General features: G+C 42.2%; 2 protein-coding genes across 8 annotated transcripts in view; both read right to left on the bottom strand.

Annotated features, from left to right (window-relative positions):
* BOLL (boule RNA binding protein) overlaps window positions 1–13,761 on the bottom strand; it is a 31,014-nt gene extending 17,253 nt beyond the window's left edge. For 2 of the 7 annotated variants that reach the window (XM_085553409.1, XM_085553411.1), the window contains exons 1-6: window positions 12,903–13,160; window positions 11,280–11,420; window positions 8,397–8,488; window positions 6,880–6,934; window positions 4,098–4,173; window positions 631–758 (exon numbers count right to left, since the gene is read on the bottom strand). In XM_085553409.1, the coding sequence (XP_085409535.1) occupies window positions 631–758; window positions 4,098–4,173; window positions 6,880–6,934; window positions 8,397–8,488; window positions 11,280–11,420; window positions 12,903–12,920 (510 nt within the window). In that variant the 5' untranslated portion in view covers window positions 12,921–13,160. Of the gene's footprint in view, window positions 1–630; window positions 759–1,005; window positions 1,119–4,097; window positions 4,174–6,879; window positions 6,935–8,396; window positions 8,489–11,279; window positions 11,421–12,902; window positions 13,168–13,481 lie in introns of those variants that run through there. The other 5 variants (XM_085553410.1, XM_085553414.1, XM_085553412.1 and 2 more) reach the window with 5 other exon arrangements.
* Window positions 13,762–20,568: 6,807 nt separating this feature from the next.
* The window catches only part of PLCL1 (phospholipase C like 1 (inactive)), a 172,497-nt gene continuing 166,020 nt past the window's right edge, over window positions 20,569–27,045 (bottom strand). The window contains exon 6 of the mRNA XM_085553405.1: window positions 20,569–22,472. Within this exon, the coding sequence (XP_085409531.1) occupies window positions 22,290–22,472 (183 nt within the window). The 3' untranslated portion in view covers window positions 20,569–22,289. The remainder of the gene's footprint in view (window positions 22,473–27,045) is intronic.

Genomic DNA, 27,045 nt, shown 5'->3' with positions numbered 1-27,045 from the left:
CCAGCCACAGCATTCATCTGACTGGGCAGTGATCCAGGAAGTAAACTAGCTGAAAACTTATTTTCTATTTTGTAGGGTCAGAAAAACATCAATGAAAGGAAGGAATCAATTTCTCTATACCCATTAAAGCCAAGTATTTCATCTACTGCATTCTTCCTCCTAAAATAAGCAGCACTCCCGGATAGACAGAAATAATAATAAAAAGGAGTATGGATGGGACTTAAACTTAAGTGTATAAACTTAAGTGTATAAACTTAAGTTTCAGCGTTAACTTCTTTTATATTCAACACAGTGGTCACAGCAGCCAGGAACACCTCACCCATGGAGCAATGAAAACTGAAGCCAACCAAGGACCATAAGCACCAACGAATCCTCAGTAACAAAACTTCTGGGGCAATGACCACACTGATTCTGAATGAATTCTGTCCCATTCAGTCACACCAAAGCAAATCCCCCCACAGAAAAACAATAAACTTAAGTAATGTGTTTTAAATCCGAACACAAGAAAGAAACCCCTTAAATATCAAAGATAAGGTGTAGCTGGAGAAACCAGAAGTAAAAGGGACTTGGAAACCCTGTATTCATCTTGGACTTCAGAAAAACATACATACAGAAAAATCAATTACTTACTGGCCATGGCTGCTGAACAGAAGCAACTTCAGGAGTATGAAAATAAGCCACTCCATTATGGTAAATATAAGGATATCCACTGGAAGTTGTTAAGTACATTGTACCACCTTCTTGTATTACATTAGAACCTGTAATCGTTTTTGAAAATGAGTTACTTAACAGTATTTATTGACCAATGCAAAAGTCATAAGGAGGAAGGAAAGATCATTTCTGATCTTCAGAAATGCAAAACATTCAAAGGAAAGAACATGGGAAAGAACGTGCCACCTCAGCTCCATCTCAAACAAAGAATCACAGGCTGATGCTGGGGTAGACGGGAAGGGGTATGGAAGATAACATGCATATTGATTACTAAACACAGACAACTCCAATTACCAGCAAATAATTTTTTTTTAAATCTTCAAATGTCCAAAGGTAACTTCACATTGTGGGAGATTTTCATTGGTAACCTCCACATACTCATATTAAGCTGAAACAGGATCCAAGCACTAAAAACAACAGAAGGATTTCATTATAAAATGCAACCTGATTTCTCAAAGCACAAAAACTGTGTGATGGCACATTTCCTGACGTAAGAACAGATATCCAGATGTCAGCAATGGGAATGCTACCGCACAGGCTATAATGCTCTGACCCCAAAGCACAGTTCCAACTGTACAGCTACCAGGTATTGACAGTAAGCTCTGCTCAAATAAGGAGGCTTCCATTCCTATGTAGAGGTAGCTTTCCTCAATCACTGCTTTTGGAATCACCTGGAGTCTGTTCCTATCTGCGTTTTGTGGGTAAGTAGAAAGAACAATGTTAAAGAAAAGTTTCAGTTCCAAATATACACGATGCAAAGGAAAAAAAAAGAAATAAAAAAATAAAGGAAAAATGATTCTGTAACCAAAAGAAATTCTGAAATCACATTTAACATGCAAAACAAATAAATGAAGAAAAACACAAGATGGAGAGCATCATCCCTTTGCAGCTTCCTTGCAAAACTGCATCAGGAAATGCCATTTTATGGACAGGTACGTGCCAAGTGGATTGCCACAAAGGTAAGTGGAGACCAAAAAGGACCTCACTGTGATTCAAACTGCCTTCATGGATGTTAGGAGTTCAACTGACTCCTTGAAAAACTTGAGGATGCTTGTTTACATCAAAGCTGAAATATTACCCATTGAAAAATCATATGTTAAGTTGACTCTTAGCAGAGTTAAACAGATGTGAGAAAAATTAGAGACTACCTGAATTCCAGTAAGCATTCTAGAAAAGCATTCTTGCTATCTCAAATGAAGAAACCAAGCGAATTCCCTGATCAACTATCCTATCCACTTTGCCAAATACAGAGCAGTTAGTAAATATATATATATATATATAATCTATATATATATATATATATAATTAATAATAAATAAATAACTAAATAAATAAATAAAACAATGAAAACCATACAAACTGGAAGAAAAGGTTCTTTATAAAACCCAAACTCACTGCAATGGAAAAATGGAAGAACTTGGATGAGGCAGAGCTAAGCTGAAGCTTACGAGATCCAATCACAACTGTACTGCAAGTACATAAGCATTTTCATTTATAATCTGTGGCTATTTTAAATCAGACACCTGTATTTGAGACCATCCTGGAGGATAAATACAAACTAGATTCATGTTCTAGTAAATCTAGATTCACTAGATACTTACAAATGACGGATGCACTTTGCATTCCGTATACGTAACTGCTCTTGACTGAACCAAGACAAACTCACTGCCTGGACTAGAACATGATATATTCTTATGCCAGATTTGCATGGATTTAATTGTAAGAATACCAACCATCCCAATATGGTCAAAGCTCTTCAGAGAAAATGTCCTGCGTTAATAGCAAAGATGAAAATTGCTCTGATCAACAGTAGAGAAAGACAGCAACTCAGTTAGTTGGGCTGGAAAAGACTGATAAATGAGAGTATCAAAGGAACAATCTTTTAAATTCTGCTAACTAAAACAGTTACGGTGACACTGTGACTCTAGTTTTCATGGCTTCACAGGCCTCCAAATGATCAAATTAACTCCATGACTAAGGTTAGTGGGTTGAGCATGACAGCAGACGAATCGAAATTAGATCCCAGGATGTGTATCTGGATGCCAACTGTATCTTCTAACACTGTCTGATTATAGGCACACCGGGCACAAGCATCAGGAGAATGAAGCCATGCAAGTGCAGCAATGCACTTGAGAATCTTCAAGTCAAAGACAAAAAGGGAAACAAAGCAATGCAAACAGACCAAGCAACAAGAAAAAACCACCAGAAACAAACAAAACCCACAATCAAAATCATAACACCTTGATGATGGCTGAGCGAAGATTGCACAATTAGTTTCTAAGCAAAGAAACAATACAGAAGGAACAAAGAATTTCCACTCTCCTGGGCAAATCTTACTCTACACACTTAAGGGGGAGAGGGGTGTACCTAAGCATACAGAGGTACAAATCTCCTTTCAAGTGAAGGTACGTCCGCAGCATCAGTAGTAGCGTACATACGAACTACCTCTTAATAAGTTGACAGCAAAAACTAAGAAAACTATAGAGTTAAAACTAAAATTCCACAGAACAGAACAGGTCCAAAAGTGTGTGTTCCGCCACTCCCCTCCAAAAGGTACCATCAGATGAACACTGAAGTACAAAGATATGCTTCATTTGCTTCTGCACTTCTCAAGTAATGCATTTTACTTCTGATTTTTATAGACATCACTGAGGAATAACAAAATAGCCAGCATAAAAAAGCTGGCAGTTCTCATCCTGAAAGTCAGAGGTTTACACCTTTTGCAATACATTATGGAAACAAAACAGTGCCTAGCAGAAGGTGATGGTACATTCTCTAAGAGGAAGCCTATAAAATTGAAAGATTACCCCCACAGAACTTCTTAACAGCATACTTGACCAAAGTAACAAACCAATAGTTGGCCACCTGACCAATAGTTCTCTCATGTATGTTTTCAGTTTAAGCAGTTCTTTGCCAGAAAAGGAACCTTTAGCAACTCTGCCTTTATTTTAAAGGACAGAAACGTAAGAATTTAGTGGAGACAACAAATACCCGCTCGTTATAGTTTCTACCGAACAAAGCAAGATGCCATAGTTCTGAGGGATTTTGCTACTAACTAGTAATAACACACAGAACCAGGAAAGTCTGCTGAACAATTTGTGAGGACAGTGTTTAGATCTGAGGTTCTGCCATGTAACTATGATAAGATTCCATTCCCCTTGCTCCTAGATAAATCATCATCCCAAGAGAGCAAACAATACACCAAGGAGGAGAAAAAAGTTCTGAAGATCAATCCTGGACTTGCCAAATCTGGATTTATCCACTGGTACACATTTATTCTGTGTTCTCTTTATAGCATTAAAACAACACATGATCAGGCACATCTTGGTTAAAAATGAGATGTGCAATGACATATATAATAGACAAGTGCAAGTGAATATACATACGGGGAATCCGTGTTTGTTGTTTTCTTATTGCAGGACCAATATTCAACTTCTTATCCTTGTAATTAAGTTTTTTAGCCTAGAATTTAAAAAAAAAAAATGTATTCAGTATTAGGTTTTTTTTACATAGATCAAGGCATTTAAAACAAAGAACAACAAAAACCAGAGACACTGCTTCTTATTTAAACACATATTGACAAAACAAGAACCACATTAGCTTCTTCTTTAACCTGATCTTAGACTACACATACATAAAAGCCATCATTACTTATCTCAAGTATTCCTTACTCATCATAGAGCCTCCTGACTAACAGCTATCTTTAATTCCCAGTTTTTTGTTTGTTCTACCCTTCTGCTCATACAGGCATGTTTCTACTACTAGAATAAAAAGTAAACATATTTAGAAATGGACAATTTCAAGTATAAACTTATTTTTTTCATAATTACAGCCTTGTTTTTATAAAGCAACTTATAAGAACAAGTCTACAAAAAGGACCAGAGTATAAGGACTGAACGTAATAAAAAGCTTAAATTTTATGTGAGACCTTGGGACTGCCTTAAACCCATGTTACCTTCCTTACATCCAGGCTAACAAAACACAAAATAAATAAAAGATGTCCTAATAGCAGAATAGCTAAAAAAAGAGTGCAAAGAACCAACAAATTATACAGTCTTCTGATTCCCACTTAGCCCTAAATGCTACCCTACTATGCCACAAAGTTTTCAGCGTTAGGTGTAATTTCTCTACTGCAAATACACCAACTAATCCTATTGAAAACTGAGCAATTTGCCCCCCCAAAAACTACTGTCAGTTTCAGTCCAAATACATTCCTCCACGAACAACAGAGGATGACTCTTCCCAACATACTTTATTCCTGTGATCCATCAGAATTCAGGCTGCCTTTTTAAATATGACTTACGCAGTTAAATATATATCTAATCAGTGCAGATTTCTTCAAAGCATTCAATATGGCACTGCATGAAAAATTACATGTGATGCTACAAGGAAAGATTAATAGGAGAAGCTGTGACTATAAAGTAAGAAAAATGCGAAGAGGTAGCATTAGATGTAGCAGTACATGACTGGAAAGAGGACCCTAGAGAAATCCCACACAGTCTGTTCTTGAGATGCAATTTAACACTTTTGAGGAATGAAAAACACTATGAAAAAAACTCAGAAGATGTTATTGATGATCAAGAAGTAGGACATTTATAAACAAGAAGAAATTCAATAGCATAAAATAAATAATTTATGCTATAATAAACTATTAAAACTGGGAAACTATCTACTGAAATAGCCCAAATAAGGCTTAGATCGTAACTGACCTAAAGATAAACGAGGCTGTACGATGCAGAAGAAAAATACAACATAATAGCAGGATGTCTGAAATAAAACATGTCCTGCAAACAAAAAGGTATCAGTCTCATACAGTGGGATACTACTAAGACTTGACATGGAACAGCCTTTCAGTTACAATGCAGGCAAACATTCTGGACCACATTCACAATGGTACGCCCTGTATTCTTCTATTTCACAGAAATAAAACAATAAAACCCATGAGCAAAAGGGGAAAAAACCACAAAGAAACAGCATTCCCGTCTGCATACTCCTCAAGCTCCACATATTTGTTTTGAAAATACCCAAGATTTCTTTTTAAATGAATTTTAACCTGTAAATATTCAAAGACTCAGTACTTCAATATTTTATCTTGTCTTATATTTGGCAGAAGATATTTTGCAAGCCTTGGATACTGTTTTCTGTTCTCCCCCCCGCCCCATGTCTGTTATTTTAAAGTAGGAGCCGAAAAACTAATAAACACCTAATAGTTAATCCTGTCTCAAGGGAGGCTCTAGAGGGAACATCAAGATGGATACTTGGGTAAGTGGAAATGCAACCGTTATATAACATTAAATGAACTTGACTATTTAAGACCTCTAATAAATTTATTCCTCAGAAGAGCTACAACAGCTCTGATGATCAAATATGTCAGAATAAAATAAAGCAGTTATCTTCTCCAACTTATCTTAACAATGCATTTTCTAGTAAAGCAAATGAAAGCAACTGTGAAGGATAAGGAGTAATCAGCATGCATCAGAACAGACTGTATGGAGCACATGTAGAGTAAGAAAGCAAATACTACATGCCAAAGTAAAGTATTCTAATATCAGACGACAGCTCACTTCTCTAGATTCAGAGCATTTCTCGTCTTAATAGAATGGCCTTGGCTGGAGGGGACCTTAAAGATCATATAGTTCCAATCCCCTGCTATGGGCAGGACTGCCAACCACTAGATCAGGCTGCCCAGGGCCCCATCCAACGTGGCCTTGAATGCCTCTGGAGATGGGGCATCCACAGCTCCTCTGGGCAGCCTCAACACCCTCTTAGTAAAAAGCCTCTTCCTAATACCTAACTTAAGTTTACCTTCTTCCAGTTTAAAGCCACTCCCCCTTGTCCTATCACTTTCAGATCATGTATAAAGACTGTCCACCTCGTGCTTAAACTCCCTTAAAGTACTGTAAGGCCACACTGAGGTCTCCCCAGAGCCATCTCTTCCCCAACCCATGTAAGCCCATCTCCCTCAGCTCTTCCTCATAAGGAGGTATCCTAGATCCCTAGCTCTCTAAGTACTTTCTCAACTATATTGTAGGATGACAGAATGACCAACCTTAACAGACCTACCAATCCATGTAAGCCAACAGAAAATGGTTGGAAAACTAGAGATACTTTATGTCCCCCATGAAATAAATTATTTATAAGGGAATCATAATGGGGAATATTACTCACCTCTTGTAGTATCTTCTGTGCATCTTCTTGAGTTTCAAAAGTAATGAAACCATACCTAAATAAAAAGAGAGCTAAGTCTCTGATGATCGTAATTTCATATATTGCACATTAATACTTTCCATATAGTAATGGTATTAGAAGGGAAAGGGAATAGGAAAAAAACAGTTGTAGAAATAGAGACTGTAGTAACAACTGTAGCTTTGATTTGTTAATAAACCTCATTGTAGCCTACTTTCTAGTATGTTTAGATACATGGTCATATATCATTGTTTCCATGCAGCGAATGAGTAGTTCACCTAAATAGCTAAGCAAAACCTGCTGAGCTACTGGTGTTACATGGTGAATGTATGTAGATACTTCTTATCGATAAGACAAAGATTTTTTGATCTGGATCCCTCAATTGTTAGGAATGCCCATAATGAGATGCACTCCTAACAACATTGAAATTATTATGATACAGCCTTCTCAGCACAGCTCCTGTAATGCCAGTGGGAGCTGTGAACACTCCACATCTCCCTAAGCACTACCCAGGATGTTAAAATGAGTTCTCAGACAAAGCAGCAATACATAGATATGGTTTACCTGGGAATTACTCGTGTCACTCTTGATGTGATTAGCTATAAACAACAGTTTTGTGGCAACCTCAAGGATAATGTACTCACACATTTCATGACATAATGCATCTCTCACTGCATCTCTTTCAACTGTTGCAACAAATCAAACAGGCTTTCTATGAAGAATTCCTACACCACAACACATCAATATTTCCTATAGAAACGTCACTGAACAAAGCACTGTCTGTGTGAACTAAGTGCCTGATCACACAATTAAAGTACGTTACACAGTATGCACATATACAACAATCGTTGTGTCTTATTTTACAGAAAAAGCTGCACCTTTCTGAGTTGCAGGAGTTTTTTATTTATTTATTTTAAATCTTATAATAGTTTTAGGTGTGTAACTTCACAGGTTCACAGCTCATTCTCAAAGCCAGACTTCAGAAAATTACTACAAAAGCCTGAGAGCTTCCATCATTCCAGACAGCCTATTAGAATTTGCAGCACAAAGTACGTTTTGTGAGCATCTCTCTGTTCACGAGTACAGAGATACTGCTAAATCTATGGGCTCTTGCTAGATTGCTTTCTCTAATCAAGTTTGGAAACACTTCCAAAAGCACAGTTGCAAGAACAAAAAGGTAGATCCTTCATTTGGGATCTTACCCATACATAGACTTTCCATTAGGAAAATATGTATTTTTAATATATGAATTAAATGCCCTCTTTGGGATTATGTTTTAATTCATGTGACAACAGAGTTCAACAGTTAAGCAAATTGCAAAGACATTTATGTAGGTGAATGTTAGAGAACACAAGGAGATTTTTGCATATGTGAAATCTTTCAGATCAATATCACAATACTAATAATGTTCTGAGCAAAGAAACAATAAAATTCGCTGCAGTCAGGCAATTTTCTGGTACATTTTCAACTTCCACAACATGCTTATCTAGTATACCAACCCCTTTGATATTCCAGCTCTGTCATTTACTATCTTCACCTCTCTCACACAGCCATACTGAGCAAAAAACTTCCTCAGGTCATTTTCATTAGTCTAATAAATTAAATCAAAGAGGGGGGAAAAAAAAGAGAAGAAAAACTGATTTGTATGTGTCAATGAGTACATACCATAAGACTTCTAATGATTAAATTTGGATAAAGTTTACCACAAACAAACTATAACCCCAGAATGAAAAAACAATGAATGAGAATGAACATGTGCCTCAAAGCAAGAGAACAATATTACTGTTTAATTGCTGCCTTTCCATATTCGGTAACACTAGAAAGCCAGTAAAACATTAAAACATTTCTACATAATAACAGTCCCTTTACAGGTATATTCCCTGAAGCCTTCTCAATGTATACACACACATCTGCATGTGTGTACATAAATATACACTTAAATACATGCACACAAAGGCATGCATATCATACACACATAGGAACATCATGGGAAAAACCCTGCTGTAAATTAAATAAGGTGCTTATAATGGAGAACACCCTAGACCCATATGGAGAAAACTGTTTATGTCTAACCAGAGTGTACATGTAGGAAGACAAGTTCCTTACAAATGCACATTTCAGCAATATGAGCACTTGTCTTCCTTCTATGAATTAGCTTTGCTTAATAGTGTAAACATAAATAAAACACATAGTATTTCAGAATTTCTTGTCCTACCTTGATCTCTATATCCAGGCTATTTCTCTACTTGTCCACATTTTTCATTATATTAGGTGCGCAAGAAGTATTGTTACACCTTGAAGTGAAAAGCTGCTGCTGCTTTTGCAAGTATATACAATTGAGCAAAAAATCCCTTCTGCACATGAAGAGCTTACCTGAGTTTGAGAAGCAGGAAGATTTTGAAAGAAAAACTAAAACTCAAGTAATTTTCCTAAACAGATAGAATATGAAGCTAACACTTTATGAATAACACCATCTTCAATACATATTTTAGTAAAAGAACACAATTTACTTGTTGCAGTCTTCAAGTCCATGGAGCATTCATGGCACAAGACTTGGCTCCTCACTGCTCCAAGTGTTCTAGTATCACAACACTATAAAATACAGCCATACTGTAGAAGAGCAGAGAGCAACGAGAGACAGGAGTGCTCTGAATGGGCAGGAAATAGGCATAACTAGGTGTAGCAACTGGGCAGATCTGTATGATGGGAACAGCATTACAACAAATATGTGATGACAGAAGGATCAACACGATAGAAAAGTGCCATGATGGAAAAGGATTGCTCACCCACTTGAGAAGATTCCAGGTTCTTGGGGGAAAGCTTCAACAAGGACAGATCTCCAGAAAGAGATCCTTCCCCAGTTCCAGTCAGCCCTTAAATGGGGTCTAGCAGAGGTGCAGCCTGGCTCCATCCCCTTTGCCTTCACCTATGCTCCCAGGGCTGATTGGGTCCTTCTCCCCAGGTGCTCAATCATTGATTCAGGCCTTGACTTGGAAGTTTCCACACAACTGGATAATCAGGTCTTCCCCTTGGAAATCACCTGCACCAGATCCTGAGCAACTAGACACCACTGAAAGGTTCAAGTATTACTAAATGTCACCCCACATCACTCTCCTGAACAGATCACCACGCTTGACAAGTGAAGAGAAATGTGAGGTTCTGTTTATGTAGGAAAACAAATCCAGCCAAACAAATGATAGCATATGCTCATGGAACTGTTTTATATAAGCTGAAGCATTCTTACATAACGAACAGCAAGTAAAGGGTAAAAAAAGATTGATGGTAAGATCTGTCTTTTCCTTAAAACTTAGAATTCCTGGGATAGTGTTCCTGTTTCTTGTAAGCTCTGTGTGTTATGAGCTGCTATGTCACTTCACAACACTAAGAATGTGATAAATGATACAATAGCTGAAGGCAAAAAATACATTAAGCAACACTTGAAGAGTTCTTAAGACCTCAACTGATGCAGTAAGTTATACTGAACACCTAGCAGATAGTAAGAACGTATACACAGAGACCAGTAGGCTTCAAAAGCCAAAGATTCATCCATGGAACAGAGCGTTAAAAGATGGTAAGATAAAAAGCCCAAGGTTCACAGTACAGTTTGCAAATATCTGGACAAACATGGTATCCATAATTTTACCAGAAACAGCCTTAGGACTTACATTTTCCTGCTGCCGATGGGACAAGGTACTTGTGAGACTCTCAAGAAAGCCGAATGTTAAGCCTACCCAACCTCAAAGAGGAACAGCATCCACTATTAATGAAAGACCTCTTCAGACTGAATTAAACAGGTACCAAACTATAACTTCTCCTATTGAATTCCTTCTCTAAATTTAGGAGATACTCCCTCTTACAAATAAGAATCACTACTATGGTGATAGACCAAATGGAAGTGCAAAAGCTAAGAGCTTTTCAGTACTGCAAATTGCCCAGAAAAGCTTTCATATTCCTTTTTGCCTTTAGGAAAATTACTTTGATAGGTGAAGAACGTGTGTACTGTAGCTCCACCTTTGCGGGAATGGAAAGAAAAGCACTGAAGAAGCTGAAGCTACTGATGGCTGCAGTGTTTGCGACATATATCACTGAGATTACAATTAGTTACACTATGTGATGTATTTAATTAAGAATCCTCCTTTGAAAAACACAAAAAGCAAAAAAGCAGCAAATCAAAAGTCCCTGGCTTCCAGCTTGGTGAAGAACTTCATGCAACTCTGTAGCACAGTGATAATAAATCAAGGCTTAAACTTCATTTTCTGCAGTTGGTTTGAAGACTTTGGTGAAAGGCACCACCTGAGCAAACACATCATTAGTCTCACACTTCTACTGAGTTTTATAGGCTATAAAAGACCAGCTAGTAGTAAAACGAGGAAAGAAAATACCTTAAAATCAATCCCTCCTACAAAGATGCGATTTGGAGTAACTGTTCCAAACCTTGGTGCACCGGTTGGGTTATTTAATGGCACTGGCGACACAGCGTTGGGAGATGAAGGTAAAGATTCTGTTTGTGCCTCGTTTGCAGCCTGTTGATTAGAAAAACCAAAACAAGACCAAAAAGGAAACTTTTCACAGACTTTCTATATCTCACAAAGAAAATATATACAGGATTTCTGGTGGGTAAACACCAAACATTAAGCAAATGTATTTTTATTAAAAACAAGCTTAATTTTAAGCAATTCTGTAATACCTTGAGCAAGTCACAGTCTGACATTTTACTTACATTCCAGTGTGCTTTGAATTATGCATTCTAGGCCTAGTTTCCAAATGTTTTTTCCCCTTTTGGTTTGCACAGCACTCTCTGTATGAATGTCTACGGTGTGTGACTATGGCTCTTTTAGCAAAACAAGCAAGTTTTCACGCATATGTTGAATAAAACTCAGTCACATCAAGCCAGCGATGAACCCCACCTTCCAATAGACACCTCCTCTTTTTAACACCTCTATTCTACAACACCAACAAGCAGTCACTCATCCTTCCTGGCTGTCTGAGGCTGTACACATCACAGAATCACAGAATGACCGGGTTGGAAGGGACCTCAAGGATCATGTAGTTCCAACCCCCTGCCTGGCAGGGCCACCAAACATACACCTTTACTAGATCAGGTTGCCCAGGGCCCCGTCCAACCTGGGCTTGAACACTCCAAGGACGGGGCATCCACAACCTCCCTGGGCAGCCTGTTCCAGGGCCTAACCACTCTCCTAGTGAAGAACTTCCCCCTAACATCCAACCTAAATCATCCCTCTTTTAACTTAAAACCCTTTCCCCTAGTCCTGCTATTGTCAGCCCTTTCCAAGAGTTTACTCCCCTCCTGGGAGTAAGTTCCCTTCAGGTATTGAAAGGCTGCAATGAGGTCACCCCGCAACCTTCTCTTCTCCAGGCTGAACAAACCTAACTCCCTCAGCCTGTCCTCATAGGGGAGGTGCTCCAGCCCCCTGATCATCTTCCTGTCCCTCCTCTGGACCCTTTCCAAAATCTCCATATCTTTTTTGTACTGAGGGCTCCACACCTGGACACAGTACAACAGATGGGGCCTCACAAGAGCAGAGTAGAGAGGGACAATCACCTCCCTATCCCTGCTGACCACGCCTCTCCTGATGGGTCGTACTCAGCTGTGTTTAAACACCCATAGGGACTGTGTTTTAGTGCAACACTCGGCACCGTACAACACGGGAAGCGGGCAGGGTGGTACAGAGCCCCAACCCTTCCACTAAGGAGCAGAGCCGAAGGGCTGAACCCGCTGGAAGCGGCTGTCCCCGCTCCGCAGGGCTAAGCGGCCTAACGGAGCCACGGGCAGGCCGGCTTTTCCAGCACCACCAACCACACAAAATGGCGGCACACCATAACCGCCAGCGGGGGCCGCTACACGGGGAGACGCCGCTCAGCCCACGGCTGCCCCGTCCCGCTGCTTTGAAGGAGGCCCTCAGCTCCCGGCCCCTCCGCCCGCCCTCTCCCCGGAGCGGCTGACCCGGCCCGGCGGCCCTCGGAGCTCTCGGGCCTCGTCTCACCGCGCCGTCGGGCTCCATCTGTCCCTCGCCGCTCAGCCCGGCACGTTCCCGGCACGTGTCGCGTCCTCGGCTCCTCCTCGGCCCGGCAGGCGACCCTCCAGGGGGAGAGGAGACACAGAGAAGCCTCGGCGCGGTGCTGGGACAAGCGCGCGTCACGGAAGCTTCGGAGCAGTCGGAACCCGGCCAGACCGCGAGGCACGAGGGTCGAACCGCTGCGCCCCGCCCCAGCGCCCGGCCCGGCCCCGCCCACCGCCCGAGGAGGCGCCGCCGCCGCGCCCCTCCGCCGTCCTTTCCGCACGGAAAGTGCCCCCTCGTAACGCCCGTCCCTCCGCGGCCTTCTCTCCCCGCCGCTCCTCCCGGCCCCTTCGCAGCCCGCACCTGTGCCCGTCACTCAGCGCCTCTCCTCGGGCTGCGGCCTCCCCCCCGCGGCTCGAGTTTCAGGGCACACTCACACCTGGCTCCGAGGGCCGGCCTAACCCCTGGCCTCGGTGGGTGCCCCTCACCTGTTTGCCGGCCCAACGGCAGAAAACAACAAGAGCCGCAAAATAAACAGCCCAAACAGTGTAACGGGTCACTCACTCGGCCTTACGTGATGGTGGCAGAAACAGATCAGCCCTTATCATTGTTGGCGTGGAGAAGCACAAGTCTTGACCACAACTCGGACACCTAAAGTTCTGAACGGGAATATTACAGCTCTTTTCGGCCCTTGGAGGAGCAGGAGACACATCAATAGCGATATTTCTATCAGGTGTACCCCCTGCTCCTCCAACTAGCAGCACCTGGACCTGTGTGCACTTACATCTCATGTTGTTTGCAAATACAGACTGCCGTGTGTCTGTCTGAAATCCTTCTGCTGCTAAACAGGTCAGGGAATAAAGTGATTCAGGTGGCTGGTTCATAACCCTGACCCTCCCTCCCCCCACACCTGCTTGGTCTACTTTATGCTACATGAATCCAACCCCAAACGAGCAGCACTTCCCATATAAACCACATCTTTAAACATTCACTGAGCCCATAGCGGGACCCTGCACTGGTCCAGGGTGCACCCTTGTGGTGCTTCTGCAGCATTACTGTTACCATAAGAAATTAACAATACAAAAGACTTACCACTAATTGTGTTTACTGCATAACAACATAACGCTGAGCTGTTAGCAGCGAGGTTTTCTTCATTCTCTGAGAAAACTATAAAAGGCAAGAGATGATGATTTAAAATAACAACACAACAGTTGATATTTCATGGCAAAACTGCTGAATTGCGTTCATTCCTGTTCTTGAACATTTACCCCACGGAGCAACAAAGCTTACCCTAATAACAGCTGTGCTGTCTGTGTATGCTGAATACCATTCAACCACTAGCAAAATGATTTGAAGTTCATTTTTCCCGCAGGACAGACAACCAAGTCACACCAGCTGAGTCACAGTTGTTCCCCAAACTCTTGCATAACCCTACATTTTCTTTTTCCTCCTACAAGAAGATTTGCTGACCCGAAAGAAGGATTACTAACTCAAAGACTTTAGATCCAGGCTACCAGGCAGATATTCTTACTAATCTTAGCTAATCTTACGCCTGCTTAAACTCTTGTTTTCAAAAAACTTCTGCTCAATCAGTTATGAAACAGCCTACACTCAAAAGAAGGGCTGACGTCATTAACAACCTCTAACCTTCATCGTTCCTCTCTCATCTGCCTTGAAGAAAAGCTTAATCCTCAGACTCTGAGGTTCACAGAGGACAGGGGATTCTGGCCTGCACACCATTACCCCTGCTGCCCTGCATCCTTGCAGCCCACCCATGCCCACAGGCTGTCCCATAGTACCAAGCAGACATGTGTCCTTCTCTGTCCCTGCTTGAGAGCTGACACTGCCACACTGGGATGCAGAGGCAAGGCTCTTCCCAGCAAAACAGTGTGGGCAGTGGCACCGAATCCCTGTCCAGTGCCTCTGGATGCCATTCTGCATGCTGCTGGAGGCTATTTGCTGTCCAGCCACCGGTGTAATGGCATGTACAGTTAGACAGATTCATCCTTTCAGCTCCACTCTGCTGAGCTTTCACTCTCCAACCACTGCTGCTCCCATCCCAGGGAATTACAGTCACCCTCTGCATCTCTCTTGCAGGCAGGCAAGAGAAGTGTATAATCTAGAAAGCCACCTACTCAGCTTTCATTCTTTGAACTCCATACAGTCGATTTGACTTCCCCTGGAGAAGCTGCAATTGTTTGCAATGAAGGAGGAAACAGAGGATTCATGACATGTGGTTAAAAAGCACTGCCAGACCCAAGAAAAATGCTAATCAGCCACAGTGAGGGGCTGAAACCTGCTGTGCAGGACCAGCAGAGACTCCCCAGGACCCACACAATAAAGGGGTGATATACTGCCATTCTTCCTTTTCTGGGACCACCTCTGGGTCTTTCCCCACAAAAGGAACATAGTCTTTCTTGGACTTTCTTGGTCAAAAGATTACCAAAGAATTTATCATTTGGCTTTGTACAGGATGAGCTGTCATAGCTGGCTACCTTTTGTACATATAATGGCTTGGTTTCTCTTTATGGATTTCTACTACAGATACTTCTTGTAAATGGCAGAAAACAAGCACTGTTAGGTTAAAACGAATCCTCCCCCACAGTCTGCAGCTAAAACAGGTGGGATGAATTGCTGCCTAAGGAGTCTCAGCACTAGCTGTAGCAATGGCTGCACAGTGAAACCTGTACTGCTGTCAGCCCCACAAGCAGAGGAGCTGCTCAGGCAGTGACCAGCACTTCTGCTTACAGGAACCCACAGCGCTGAGCTGCTGTGACCTGTGTTGCTGATCCAAGCAGGAGCAGCTGCACACCCTTTGCAGGGAGCTCCAGTCAGATCATCCTATCCATACCTCAAGCTCTGAGCAGCACTGATCCTCTGCAAGCTCAGGCGCAGAGCACCATCTCCAACCCCTGGCCATCTAGGAAAAGGCAGGCCTTACAGTTACCTGCAGCTCAGATACGAGGGACAAAGTGGTGGCTTTTTGCTGGATAGCAGGATCCAGAGACCTCATCATGCAAAGCTACTCCATAGAAGTCCCTCACACCAGGCCTAAGGCTCTTTCCCATGCACATCATTATTAAACACTATTTAGATAATTTTCACATCTAATTGATCTAAGTAATGGGAAGAATCAAAACTGGTGCCATTCTGTCTTCAATTAATGCTGTTGTCTGGCTCCATGTCAGAGACTTTCATGTGCCCTTGATTTGCTGCATGGTAGAAACATTTCTCCTGTGGACATTTGCGTTCATTCGATGTTAATTATGACCTTTAAGCATTAAAATAAATCCCCTGGTAACAGCCTCCATACACAAAAAAGACATGACAGACCCTGGTGTCAGTTTTCAAATAACACTTCCCCTCAAGACCCAGGAGAGACAGTTCCAACTGAACTACGGCTGTGGGTTTACTGCAGCCAGACCCTAAATTCTGCAGCAGAGTTTCCAGGATCACAGGATCAATTTACCCTTGCCATAAGGAATATGTGCCAAACCTGAACCAAACAATATTGACCCACACTAGAGAAAAAAATGCTGCATACCCCAAGGTTGTTTGCTGCCTCTTTGTTGTGCCAGCAGTGCAGGGGACCCCCTCACCTTTATCCAGCTTTTCTGCTGCAGCTCATTGCCTCTTGGTCTCCGTGGAACAAGGAGAGGTTATCTGTAAAGGATCATGCACCTTTGCAGAAGCGCAGTTGTTCTGCACTGGCTTTGAAAGTACAGCAACACCAGAAAGAAATGGATTTGCCAGTACCAATACATCCTTCATATTTTGCTCTTACATCACCAGCACTCTCCAACTTGTTTTTCACTTGGGCAGAGCCCAGCTACACAATGCAGCAGTGACTAATGCTTTGGCCCACTTGCTTTGCGCGGCTGGGGGTAGCATCACATCCTCTCCCTTGTGTGTGGCACACTAATGCTAACACTGCAAGGCCACAAAACTCCTGCTGCTCTCTGCTGCCAGCATCCTTCTCCATCCATCAGCATCATAAATAATCGCAGCAGCTCCTGCTGTCTCAGTCATTATTTGCATCTCTTTTCTAATTGTATTACGCATAGCTGGCCCACCAGACCCTATCCAGAGGAAGCAAACAAATAATTCATCTATATTCCTCCACTCTCCCTGTATGTTGTTCCTGACAAGCCAGATTGATACTGGTCTTTGTCTACTTATCTTGTACATCTAGTATCTTATTTCAGCTGCCATCTGCAATTAATGCTTCATATGGCATATTCAATCTCGTCCCATGTTCTAAATTACGTTCAATTCAGAAACCAAGGATGAACTATATATATTCAGTCAGGTTGACTTTGAGGTCTGATACTTTTGGGTCAAAAATTATCACAGTTTTCTTTCCCTTACAAAGAAGTAACACTTCATACATTGCTGCAAGCAAAAACATCTAAGATGCTCTTAATGGCATATTACATAATTGAAGCATAGCAATTCTGTGAGTCAAATGAGGTGATTTAATGAGGTATCACTTGACAGTGATTGACACCTGCAGCCAAGAACTGCACTGAGCAGCACACCTGCCTGGCAGGATGAAGCAACAAACCGCTCACATCCAGTGGCAGCAATGCTACTGTCACAGCCACCAGGAGCCTTCCCATCCCCATAGGGCTTCTACTGCTGGAGGCTTCAGTCCAGTCCTGACTTTGCCCCACACATTCCCATTGGTTTGGGACACAGACCCGGCAGAAGGCATTCCCACCAGCTGCCTCTTGCTCACTGCCCAAACAACCCTGCCATGCTGCAGTGATGGGTGGCTCCCCCCTCCTGAGAGCTTCAGCCAGCACCCTCCATGTGTGACACATGCCAACTTACCTCTTCCTCTCCCTGCTTGCATACTTTTGGCCTCAAGTGAGATATTTGCTTCCCAAGCCCAATGTGTTCATGTCTTAATTAATTAGTGGGTTCCCACTGCACAATTTAACAGAGAAAACACTTCTAACATTGCTGATAATTCATACTTGCCTTTGCAATCGCTCATTTTTCTTTCAGTTTCCAGTGGATGGCAGTGTGCACCGGGTACAGCAAACAACTGTCAAATAAAGCACTACTTTGTTTTCATGCGCCGTCCGCTGAGATTCCAATTTCTGCACATTCTCTTGAAATTGCTCCACGAGGATTAGATGCAAAAACAATTTATTTTGCATCAACTACTTCAATCAATCTAAGAGAGCAGAAAAAATGCATTCAAAGCATGACCCGTTTGGTCAGGGCATGTTCACACAGTGTTTTCTATTGCACAGCAACAGCTGGTGGGATAGCTCTTGCATCACTTCTCTGGCCCAGCTGCTCACATATCGGTTACTGAACTCCCGTACTCCTCAACATTAATTTAAAAAGGAAACTTTTTCTCCCCAGAGATCTGTGCTGTGGAAAGCAAACAGAAGGCTACTCAGCCTTAACCTGTGAATGGGAACCCAAAGGATGGTGCTAGGCTATTCTGATACATTGGGATACCCTGGGATTTTCATACCTGCCCTGGGAGGTGGAGTGAGAACATCTCAGTGTCTGCAGTTTTCTCTACCCAGAGAGCTCCTCCCAGTTCCATCCCCACCACCTTCCTTCTTCTTCCACAAGTGCAACACAGCCAAGCACTACAGGTGCAGCCACATGCAGGATTTTCTCCTGCATTTAGAAAGTGGAGAACAATTTTATCAGTAACCCCCAAAATAACAATAACATAGCCCAGGCCTCTCTAAGCCGTATTTCATTCCCCCATTTCTGCAGCACTGGGTAACACACCCAGCAATAGGTTTACCAGCCCCAGCTGAGCCACAGCCAGCTGCGGATAAACATGGGGCAAAATCAAAATCATCCTTCAAATTACTGTTCCTACAGGTCCTACCCATCACATCCACTTCTCATGTACCCCAGGAGATTCAGAGTATTTCTGGAGTGAATTCTGTGGCCTGAATCCATTAAATCACTCTCCGTTCCAAAGCACCCATTCACTGCACCCAGATGTTTTCATATCTTACAGTCAACTTGCCCCTGTTACGCTCTGTATTTTACAAGAGGAAAGTCTCAGGTTTACTGAATGCGTACATCACGTGCTGCTGCTGCAGCATGAGCTGGGACCACTACTCCCAGCCCTGCAGCAAGCTGGGGAGGCAGGAAGAGACTTATCCCGCAACCCCATCACTTTTTAGTTTCATGGAGTTCCTTGAGTTAGTCCCCTGTGTAAGACTTGTCTGCCACTGTTGGACTGGGATGAAGGCCAAGGAGGCTATGACCTAATGTTTTAGTCTGCACCGAGATAGATTGTTATAAAGGAAAGTTCTCTCCATGCACACAATTACCTGGTAACAATCTATTTTGGGAGGTTAATCTCAGGAGGAGGAATGTGCAAAGCTCTCACCTTGTTCAGGCTGGGAAGCTGTATTAACCCTTAAGAAACAGAGAATAAAATCCATGAAAATGATAAAGAAAGAGGGAAAGCAGCATGGTGCTTTAACTCATGCTGAGCTCAGGAAAGGGAGGGGGAAAGGGTCAGTCCTGCTGGTCAAGCAACCATGTGAACTTCAGTGAAAAATCATCCCTGATGATATCCAGGTTCACCAACAGCTGGACTCATTCAGCCTCCTCTTCAGTGTCTCATGGCAGGACTCTTTCACATATACAAAAACCAAAATGCAAGTGAAACCCTCTGCATCTACTCTTTCCCTCACGGGCCAAACACAGGCAGAGGTCACATTGCAGCCTTGTTGCAGGAAAGAGGCTGTCAGGGCCTCTCTGAACCACAGAGATTACTAACACAGAAGTAATTGCTATGATAATATCTGTCCATTGAAGTAAGAAATCAGGGAAATCATACTGACATGCAGCAAGGGGGAGGTTGTACAACTCCAGTAAGCCAGGAATGTCACGAAACCCCTCCAGATGGGCCAGACAGTCCTTCACATGTTGTTGCACCAATGCTGGATGTGATCTTTCTTCAAGTTCTCCTTGAAGGTTGAATTTTTATTATGCAGGCTTCCCTTCTGCATCTTCTCCCAGGACTCTTAAAGGCATGCAGATGAACGCAAGGTGAAACTGTGCTGCTGCCCCCTCTCTCCTTGTTGGAGGGAGCATGGCTGCAGCTGCCAATACCAGAATCAACCTGGCCTCAGCAGCATAGGACTGTCCAGAGTTTTATCATTGTGTTTAAGCACAGAATGTCAAACAGAATGAGCTTGGCACAGGACGTGATATGAATGTTAAACATAGCACGACAGGTATGTGTCCTGCATGCTGGGGGACTTCTGTGTAGCCAACATCTTCTGCTTCAGCAAATATGCATAGAATGGATGGTATCACTTTGCAACTTCATCATAGGAAGCATGCCCTTTTCTCCTATTCTGTAGCAACATTGACCTTCTGAGAGAAATTACAAAGACTGCTTCCTTCACAACTGGTGACATTAGGTTAATTATCTCCACCCTCTCTAACTAATGCTGAAGGTCAAGTACTGTTTTTCATATAAACACAGCCCATGATGAAATAAAGAAGGTGATCCAGGAGATAAAATGTGACCATGCACCGTGATCTGGGTTTTGGGTCTCACATGAAACACAAGGCACTCCTCTCCAAATCTCATTAGAAGCTAAATACACTCATAGTCATCAGCGAGAGAAACAGAGAATTTAGGACTGCATCCGAGTAAGTATGGCAAGTTTTACTGAAATGGTATTGATAGCATCTGAGTTACAACCTTTGCAATAACATGGTTCCTGCTGGAGCATGATCTCCTCTCACAAGCAACTCACCCACTTCAAGTCTCACTGGTCACCTTGTCTTAAATCACTTCAAAAACATGGCTCGAAGTTGTTTCATAGCTTTACTCTCTCTCAAATGTGCAACATGAACATAATAGTGTTATTAAGGAGTCAAAAATAACTTAACACAGTAGCTATATCAGATTCTCCAATGGTCAAACTTGAAGCAATTACTTTTTGTTAAGTTCAAAAAATTAGCATATTTGTTAATCAAATTAATTTAAAAAGTAGCTTTTCAAAATAAAAGCAATGCTTTAAATAAATATAGTCTTTTTTTCATAACCATAAAACACTTAATCCTGTTTAGGTAACACAAATACTACACTCAAGCACAGTACTTAAGCAATTGAAATGAACGCCGTGAGCATATATGAATATATGACACTGGGAGGGACGAGAATGCATTGCTTTGTGACATTTTCTGTTTTCTTTCTACAGCAACACAAAAAGATGTCCAACTCTCAGCACTACCCTAAACACTTGACGCATGCTGGAACATTTGTAACTGCTGCACATAAATGTTGCACCCCCCTTTTGGCCAAGCCATTTATCTGTACTGCATCCATAGTCCTGCAGCCTTGTTTCAAATGTCTAGCATGGCGTGATTCTTAACCAGCGCAACGTAAGGCCAGATCCTGCCCATTTTATCCAACTAACTTCAATAAGAACCCTATACAGAAGACAAGCAACATCTGACCTCTTGCACTTCTTCAATAAAGCTCACAGTACATGGAATTTTTATAACCTTCCTTCCAATACTGGCACCACGGTGTGTTTCAGAAGGACCTGAAGCTCACCTTCAGAGCATCACCAAAGAATATTCACAGCTCTCCTTACAACTACAGGGCTGACTAGCTATGTTCACCACTATACAAGTTAAATACCTAAGCCTATCAGAAAAGACTGTAGATATCCTGCAGAGCTACAAGGTAGCAATGATGTATTAGAATGAAATAAATCAGCTAGTTCTTATGTTAGTATGCATTATCTGGATGAATCCCAAAGAGCAGTCAGTGAAATGTACATCTGAAATCTGATCATAATCTGCTTAGCAATTCTGACCATTCAATATCTTCTCCGTTTAAACTGTTCATTAAAAATCACATTCAGGATCTGCAGCAAACCATTGTTTTTTCCCTCACAAAAACAGTAGTTAATGACATTTGTTGACGTATTTTATCTGTTTAAATGGTATAACAACAATAGAACCTATAAGTTAAATGACAGAAGCTGGAGAGTAAAATAAAGCACAAAAGCTGATACAAGTACTCTCTATTTGTTTTGATCTCCAGAAGGAACAGGCCTATTCAAAGATGACAAAGGAATAAATTAGTAAATGACTAATGTAATGCATGAAAGGGCCTCTACAGGATCTGCATATGTGCACGCGCACTTGCATACAGACAGCTTGGTTTCATTAGAAATCTTACTACTGGAGGTTCAATGTAGATAAATTAACTGCATTAAAATACTGACATTGTGAGGATTTTAATACCATTAACACCCTGTACAGGGCATTCCTTTGTGAATTTTTAAAAGCTTTAAAAAAATAGTTTAGAGCTATTGAAATCTGTGACGAACATAACGGCTCTGCCTCCTATCACAGCCTCCCGTTTTCATCTCCTGTATCCTTCTCCTGTATCGCTTCTAGGCACCGTTTGGACTTTGCATCTGCAGGCCCACTTCCAGTTTTGCTCAGTCCACAGGATAAGCACGCCAGCTGGATCTGTTTCATGTTTTCCAGAGCTTCATTCTTGGCATTCTTCAGGAGGTCTCCTTGGCCCTAAGGATGCACAGACAGAGAGAATCAGGGATCACACACATTGCTCAGAACCAAAAGAAGGAACAACACTCTGTCACCAGTTCAGTACTGTGGAGTGTGAACCAGGTGCTGTCTCAAACCCCTTCTCCCTTCCTGAACATCAGTGCCAGTGGAAGGGACTGAAGTCCCTTCTGCAGCTCAGCTCACCAAGGAATGCAGCAGCTGGCACAGTGAGCATGAATGCAATGGGAGCCAAACTTTCCCCCTCTTAGGATACCCCTTGGGAAGTAACTTGGACTGACTGACTTACAGAGTTCATTGCTCCCAAAAGCTCATCTCTACAGAGAAATGGACTATCTTCTTCCACAGTCAATAGCAAGGATCTGCCAGGGATGCAGTAGCAATGCCACACAGCACCCTCTCCTCATGTCACTGCTCCATCCTCGCAGGAACACTCATTGCATCAGATCCCAAACGGCAACAACTATGTGACCGCAGCCTGGGTCCCTTACAAGCTGTGAGATCCCAGTTATCAATCCCTCCTTGTACCCTGATTTGTTCTCCAGCCCTTAGCAGAGGCAGGCCAAACTGTGGTTACAAGAAGCCGTGACATTCTGTAACACCACAATGAATCCTTTCAAACCACTCTGAGACCTCTGATCAGGCAGCTGGGAGCAAAGGACCACGTGAGTAAAAGCCTGTGTTTGTGTATTCTCAAAGCATGCAAAGGTGAGGTGACTATAGGCTGTCAACACAATTTGTAACTACCAAGAAAAGCACGAAACATGAAATTTGTATTAAAGAATTTGTGTTCAGAAATGCCAAAATGAATATTTATGTAATACTGGTATCTCAAACGCCATGGTGTAACAAGGTTCTGGTGCTGGAGAATACAAATAAATAAAAACTAGGAGATGCATCTGGTAATTAAAATTCAGTATCACTAAGAACCTGAGCTGCTCTTCTCCTATCATCACTCAAAGTACAGCTTAAACTACACCAACTCTGTGCAGCTGTTTGTGAGCATATTCAGAAGGGACTCCTCCACTGACTGAAATGTTATATTCACCTCTCTGCCACCTAACTCGACCTCCTGAAACCAGAGCTGCTCAGTGAGCTCTCACAGGAGGCAACAGATGCATGAGCTGGGAAAAACTAGAAGGGCAACTAACCACTGAATCTCCTTCAGTTTGCAAAACAAACCAGATGTGTTGGAGGAAGCGCAGCATGACAACTTCCAGCAATGGGAGCATTTCAGCTCTCCCTTCCTCAATAATGAGAGGAAGAGCTTATCCCATACTGATGACCACACTTCCCTTTTTACCAGTGCCTGGCACCGGGCTTGCACCACCTGAACCTCTGTTAACAGTGTTCACAAGGACGACACAATGGTTGCTTGCAAGTCTGCCAGCACTGGTAAACACCACGTGGGAAACAACGTCAGCCAGAGATGGCATCCTGCATCCAAGGAGGTGATTGCCTCATCTCCTGGTGACATTAATTTGTCCCCACTGAACAATGCAGATCCTTCCCCAGATTCTAGGGATCCAACTTAATGCTAGAAGAACAAAAAGCACTGGGATGGAGAAAGCAGCTCTGTGCTATTTGGTATGGAGCACTTTTGAAGAGATTTCTAACTTGGCAGCATGATGGGTATGGGTAAACAGAAAAACAGCTTGGAACCCAGTGAGCAGATATGGCTTCAAAAAACAGAACAAAATTTATGCAGCACACACTTCACATAAATGCATTCTTGCTCTTGGGATAAAGGTTGAGCCCCATATATCTGCCTCTGGTGCTCAGCATGCCTCACTCTTCCTGTCTGCAAATGGAAGGGGAAGCAAACCAGTCCTATGCTGCACATCGCAGCACAGCCAGAGAGCTCCAACAGCAGCATTAATAATGACACTAACGTTATGAAAGATGGTAGTAGACTCCCCACTACAAAAATGCATTTCTTGAATAGCTTGGTTTTAGCACAAAACAAATCCACTTGCAGTTCTGGTTCTTTTGTTTTGTCATGCATACAGGACTGCAGACCCTGAAGGTTGCACCAATGAGACAACAAATCAGTGTGATGATGCTCTGCAGCCTTAACTTCTCTGAGCAAAAAACCTGGCACTACATATTCACAGAATAATCTCTTCAGCACAAAAAGCAATTCAAAACAGACATCCCTACAATATAAAGCACAATGACACCCCAAAATGTTAAGGAACAGTACGACAGAGACGTAAAATAACACAGATGATGATGACAATGGAGGCCCAGCACCCAGAAGCATCTGGCATCCCCTTTGTTGGGGTGGCTGAGAAAAGATTTCTAGGCAAACTACCTGGGATTTCATACACCCCCATTCGGAGGATGATGGCCTCAGTCCATCCACCCTGGAAAGACTCATACCTGAAGTCCCCAGAAGTCAGGGGACTTTGCAGCCAGTGTGTCAGAACTTGAGCCACCAGCTCTCCCTTTTGCATATTTTGATTTCACATTAAAGTAACCATGCAGTTCAGATTACAGGTTACATTTGAGATAACACATGACACATCTTCCGATTCCAAAAAGAGAAAAACTCCTGAGCATAACATCAAAGTTTTGAAGACATATTTCGCAGCGATCTAAATACAGAAATGGACTTATCAAAACAACGCGATTCCATTCATGTGCAGACCAACTAATTTACGTCTTTGTTTCCTCGTGCTTTTTATTTTTAAACAGCCATTTCACTTGAGCAAGCTGACGGAAAAGAAAGGATTTTGAATGATCTGTCACAAACCAACCCTGTCTGACAGAGCTGTGGTAATTCAAGAGATACTGAAAAAAGAAATCTGCGGGCATTCTCTGCTTGAAAAGCCATCTGTTTGCTTTGTAAAACTGGCTGCGAACATAATCCACTTAAGGAAAATGTCAGCAACATTGTGTCAACACCTTAACAAACTAAATACTGGATAGAAGATAAAGTAAACTTCAAAAGTACGACTGCATTGAAACTATCTTCATAAGCCAGTCACTGTGATAACCTCTGTGCACAAAACAATCCCCCTTGGTCTTAGAAGCAAAGCATCTCTTCCAGATGGAGGTCATAACAGTGCATTTCGGCATCTAACCATCTATATTCCTTTTGCTGTTGATATCATCAGCTTTCTTGAACCCAAATGCTTGTGAGAAAGGTTAAATTCAACATTTGGCAGGACACTAAACTAAGCCAAAAGAGATTAATCAAGGGTTGCGCTTGAAGAAACAATCAAGAGGCCCATTTTAATTTAGACTTAGGGAACAGTAAGTGTAAGGTTTCATACACCTAACTACAACAAGCATAAATTAACATTACTGTAAAAATAATGCAGTTTGTCAAGAAAGTGAGATTATGAGCATTTACCTTGACAGGCTAAAAGTACTGAGGAAACAGGGATCATCCAGCACAGCTTTAAGTACTGCTCAGTTCCAGCGACAACCCGCAAGAAGCTTTAAGGTGTGTGTTAGTAGCTCTAGGTAGGCACTGGCACAATGGCCACAGCTGAATTTTGTAGATATTATTTAAAATTCTTACCAAATCAAACTCCTACATTTTTACGAATCAAGACCACAGCTTATTATATCCAGTGAAAAGCCAGAGCCTGAGGTCAGAGAAATGAAAGAAGGTGGTTTAGGGAAGGAGCACCACTTTGTCCTTGATTTCACAACACCTTTTTTTTTTTAATATATATTATTTTTGAATATATGATGCATGTTATCTCCTAATGAATATAAAGTATAGGTACATGCATTAATAATTATTATTTCTATTCCCATTCTTTCCAGGAAATGTTGGCCTTTACATCATGACACGCTGCCAGCTTTGGGCTCCTGCCATTACTGGGGCTCAGATGGTCAGAAAGGCAGGACACGAATCTCCCCAGGCTGCAGCTGCTCACACCAGCACTGGGGCTGCAAGAAGACCCTGGGGGTCACTGTCCAGCCCAGTCAGACATAGGCACCTTGCTCTGCCATCAGCCAAGCATAAAACACTTGGTTGTGTTTTCAGGGGGGTGAAACATTGTCTGTGAAGGCCATTTTGTAATCTGCTTCTTGTAAAAGCAGACAGTGCGTATCTCCAGGCAGACACACTCCCTGACAGCATATTATGGGAGCGTTCCTTTTCATTCCACAGGGGCTAAGTACACAAACAATAAATAACAGAGGTCTCTATTCCTCCCCCGCTGTCCATGCTACATCACACTTGTGATATTACTGTTATTTTTTTTTAGCTTTTTCTCAAAGAAACAAGCTCTTTATTATTTAATCACAAAGCAACAACCCCACCCCAGAGTACTTGGCTGAAGAAGCCAGACAGCAAAACAGAACTGCAAAATAATGGCACTGATAATCAACTGAAGGACTTGGAAAGCACAAATGCTGGAGTGCAGTTGGGATATTCATATACTCTGTGAGAAGGCTGCATTTACTGCGAGGGATGCATTCTCAAAGCATCATAGTGGGAACTTCATGGTGTTTAATATTAATGAGGCACACAATCAAACGATCACACACAGCTTCGGAACTGTAATCCTGAGGAGGAAATCATTAATGAAATGATTAGTCTGTTATGTCAAGC

This window comes from Coturnix japonica, chromosome 7 (genome assembly GCF_054131305.1).
Source record: "Coturnix japonica strain WE chromosome 7, WE-NBRP24, whole genome shotgun sequence".
Taxonomy (NCBI): Eukaryota; Metazoa; Chordata; class Aves; order Galliformes; family Phasianidae; genus Coturnix; species Coturnix japonica.
Note: the sequence above shows the minus strand (reverse complement) of the source record. Positions and strands in the feature narration are given on the sequence as shown.